Below are 4,350 nucleotides of genomic sequence, written 5' to 3'. Positions count from 1 at the left end.
CTTCCATAGGTGTAGGTCAAGTTCATCAAATTGTATGAGAATATATATTTATTTTTTTCCCCTCTTCTTTTTACTTCTGGTTGAGCCTCCAAAGGGTTTTGATGAGGTATAGCTAACACCTCAGAACGCTGCCTTAGGATGCAGAGGTGACTATGAAATTAAAACTTGAGTCCTGGTATGGCGCTGTAGGATAAACACAGAACCATATGGTTGATTGGAACCACAAATTTGGAGGTTCAAACTCACCAGTCGCTGCTTGGAAACCCTATACTGGGTCGTTATGGATTGGAACCAACTTGAAAACACTTAACAACAACAGGCCGCCTCCAGTCCTGACACAGAGCTCTGAGCCCAGGAAGAATGGCCCTCTGAGGTGGGGCAGCCTGAGAGGAGACAACGAAGGAAGGAAGAGGCACCTGCTTTTTTCTTCCTGATGTTAGAGAGTGTTGGGAGAACCCGACTGCCTTCCCCAGCATTCCAGAGAGGCCTTTGCTCAAACTTCCTTGCAGAAATTCTGGCCAGTTCTCAGCTGCCTGCTGGAAGCATTCTTGCCAGTAGGTGGCAGGAGGCATCCACGTAGGGTGCTCTGCCCATCCTTGCAGACCGAAGCCAAACCATGTTTTTTTGGCACCAGGTCCGCTGTCTCATGGAGAAGGATCTCTCTCTCTCTCTCTCTCTCTCTTTCTCTCTCTCTGTGTGTGTGTGTGTGTGTGTGTGTGTGTGTGTGAATGACTCAGACATAGGCCCTGCCCTTGGGTTAATCACAACAGGCAGAGAGACAGACTACTAGATTATAAAGCAGAATAAAATAAATACTGTGAGCTGTGGGAGGCAGGGTAGAGGAAAGAACAGAGGGTAGGACTCAGACAGGTCTGGGTTCTGATTCTCATAGGCCCTTCCCAGCTGGGTGACCTTGGCATGCTGCTTAACAGAAAAAAGACCAGCAAATACATTGCTGTTGTTAAGTGCCAAGGAGTCAGTTCTGACTCATAGCGACCCTATATAGGGTTTCTGAGGAGCAGCTGGTGGGTTTGAACTGTGCTGATCCTACAGTGCCACACCAAGAGTTCATAACCATTGAGGTCGGTATAGTTTTATCCCCATTTTACAGGTGAGCAAGTGAAGGCGTGAGGAAGCTAAAGTTCGTTTTCAAGGTCACTCAGCTAGTGGACAGCAGAGCTGAAGTTGGCTTCAGGCAGGGAAGTTGCTCACCTTTCAGGTAATGTCTAGGAGACATTTTTATCCCCATTTTACAGGTGAGCAAATGAAGGCATGAGGAAGCTCAAGTTTGTTTTCAAGGTTACACAACTAGTGGATGGCAGAGCTGAAGTTGGCTTCAGGCAGGGAGGTTGCTCACCTTTCAGGTAATGTCTAGGAGATGCCCATGACTGCCTGACACCAGAACACAGCTTTTTATTAAGCAGTGATTTGTAATTACTGGAGTCCTAGTGGCACCATGGCTAAAGCACCCAGCTGCAAGCCGGATAGTTGGTAGTTTGAACCCACCAGCTGCTCTGAGGAAGACATACATGTCAGTCTGCTCCTGTAAAGATTGACAACCTATGGGGTGTTTCTCCTCTGTCCTATGGGGTCACTCTGAGTGGATTTCAGGTTTGGTGTTATACTTAATGACAATTGAGACTTGTGTGCCTGGGTTGTTACATTTGTTCTCCATCTCCCTGGTAGGTTCGGGCACGCAAGTGTAGCACACCTCCTCTTGGATCATGGGGCCGATGTTAATGCCCAGAACCGGTTGGGGGCCAGCGTGCTAACAGTGGCCTCTCGGGGTGGCCACCTGGGCGTGATGAAACTGCTTCTGGAAGCTGGTGCTTTTGTGGACCCCTCAAGTGAACAGCTGAGGGCAGGGGGCAGCAGGGATGAGCTGCTGAACACCACAGCCCTGATGGCCGCCATCCAGCACGGGCATGAAGCCGTGGTGCGTCTGTTGATGGAGTGGGGGGCAGACCCCAACCACATTGCTCAGACTGTGGGCTGGAGTCCGCTGATGCTGGCAGCACTCAGTGGGAGGCTGAGTGTGGCCCAGCAGCTGGTGGAGAAGGGAGCCAATCTGGACCACCTCAGCGTGCTGGACAAGACCGCCTTCGAGATTGCGCTTGACCGCAAGCACAGGGACCTTGCGGACTACCTGGACCCACTGACCACCGTCAGGCCCAAGACAGGTCAGACTCTCTCCCATGCTTCCCCTCACTGTGGCTTTGCCCTAAAATTGTGTTTAAATAGTTAAAGCTAAGAACTGCCCACAGGAATCAGAGTCCAGTCCTGCAGGCCAGTGTATGAGAAGCCCTTGGTGGGTGCCTGTTCCCACATGAGTCCCAGGGCCACCCTGCAGGGAGTTTGTTTGTCAGCTCTGGGGAAGAGCATCAGTCCTACATAACAAAACTCCTTGACCCTTATTGGATGCTTCTGATACAGGATTACCTGGGATCCCTCTAGAAGGGTGGTCAGTACACTCTTTGTATTAAAGACCAGATAGTGACTATTTTGGGAGCCCTGCTAGTGTCGTGGGTCATGCACTAGGCTGTAAAATGCACGTCCAGTGGTTTGAATCCACCAGTCGTTCCCCAGGAGAAAGATGAGGCTTTCTGCTCCCATAGAGATTTACAGCCTCGGAAACTTTACACAGCAGGGGTGGGGAATATCTGGCCCGTGGGTAGTATAAGACCTGTGAGGTATTTGGTCTGGCCCCTGCCAAGGCAACCGCACTTCCTGCCATCATATTAGGGATGAGTTAATTAAATGTTTGGCCAAATAGAGCAGGCTAATTTTTTTTTTTTAAGTTTTTATTGTGAATTACGTGATAGTTTACATGAGAGAACATTAATTTTACATTCATCCTAGCGTGTATTGTTTCATTGCCATGATTACAGTCTACTCTATGCATATCCTGTAAGCCTGTCCCTTGGTCTTCAGCACACAGCCCCTCTCTCTCTATGGGTCTAAAGTCCCCAGCCACTCCATCTCTCCACATCATTGTCTCTGCCTCCATCTCTGGCATCACTGCTTCTCTGGGTAGGATCCCGCATGCCACTCTTCTCCCTTGATGGTACCAGGGACCTCCACTCCTAGACTGCAAAGTCAACCACTCCCCTCCTTTTGCTACTAAATGTCTACCTTTACATTTCCAACCCTCACAGTCAGTCCTGATAGTAATTATTTACTCTTGTACCACAAGAGTCTTATCCCCATCTCCTTTCATCAGCCCTGCGCAGACAGATTGGCTACTACTCACTGGAGATTCTACCTTCCTTGGCACCCTCTGGATCTAGGCTCCCTCTTTAAAGCTTGTAAGCCAGTCACTTCTTGCTTTTGTAGCCCTCCTCCCCCCATTTGGGTAGCCAATGTCCAAGTTGCCCATCCCTGTCTACTCTGTGTATGGAAGGGGTGGGAATGATCCTCACAGTAACAGTTTGTTCCCTTTTTTGAGCTACTGCATCCACAAGTGTAGGTCAAGTTCATCAAATTGTATCAGAATACTTTTTTCCCTCTCTTCTTTCTTCTTCTCATTGAGCTCTGATCATCCAGTCATTGAAGCCAGGTCAAGTGGGTATTATCTGCAAGTGTGGGTATTCTTGTGCATATGCCCTCTTTTCTTATCAGCTGGATACTTCACTCTCCACTCTAGTCCTCTGTAGCTATGTCACTGACTCTGGGCCCAAGAGGCCCCAGGTCTTGCCACACTGCTGGTCAACCAGGTCTCCACCCGAGTTCACAGGAGTCTATTGAACATTGTAGGACTTAGCTTGCAGCTTCATTGCTGTTGTTCTTGTAGTAGTCAGTCGGACCGCTGTTATTGTTTTGTATTTTTCCTGTTGGTCTTTCTTTCAAGAAGTATCTTCTGTTCTAGCTGCTCCAGGCTGGTCTGCCTGTCCTTTCAAGTGGAAATTTCCCACTCAGAAGATTCTGGATGTGCTTCAGGATTTCACCTATGGTCTTAAGTAATGCAGAGGCTCCGCAGGAAGCCTCCTTCACTGGGCATATTGTAGCCCCATTTAAGGTATTCCAATCAGTTATAGACAGAAGATGGACTTACAAGCTTTCTATGGTGGTATTTTTGGCTATTCCTTTCTCTCCCCCTGAAATGTGTATTTTATAATGGTATGCCAGGGAAACCAAGATTCTAGAGACAGCCAAGCATCTTAACATTATTTCCCCCTTTTCCCCATTCCAACCATGTCTCAATTCCTGTATCCTAGAGCCCTGTTGTTCCAAGGCTGTGCATACATCATTAATTACCTCTGTTCCACTTAGCCCATGCAAACCTGCCTAATTGTTTTCCCATCTGCTTTTTTCTTCCATTCCCCTCCCTGTTCTTGTGTATTGCCCCCCCCC

General features: G+C 48.5%; 1 protein-coding gene across 1 annotated transcript in view; it reads left to right on the top strand.

Moving 5' to 3' along the window:
* ANKS6 (ankyrin repeat and sterile alpha motif domain containing 6) overlaps positions 1 to 4,350 on the top strand; it is a 68,970-nt gene that overhangs the window by 7,075 nt on the left and 57,545 nt on the right. The window contains exon 2 of the mRNA XM_006863192.1: positions 1,687 to 2,180. Within this exon, the coding sequence (XP_006863254.1) occupies positions 1,687 to 2,180 (494 nt within the window). The remainder of the gene's footprint in view (positions 1 to 1,686; positions 2,181 to 4,350) is intronic.

The sequence above is a fragment of the Chrysochloris asiatica genome, unplaced genomic scaffold, assembly GCF_000296735.1.
Source record: "Chrysochloris asiatica unplaced genomic scaffold, ChrAsi1.0 scaffold00053, whole genome shotgun sequence".
Taxonomy (NCBI): domain Eukaryota; kingdom Metazoa; phylum Chordata; class Mammalia; order Afrosoricida; family Chrysochloridae; genus Chrysochloris; species Chrysochloris asiatica.
This window is presented reverse-complemented; position numbering and strand designations above follow the sequence as displayed.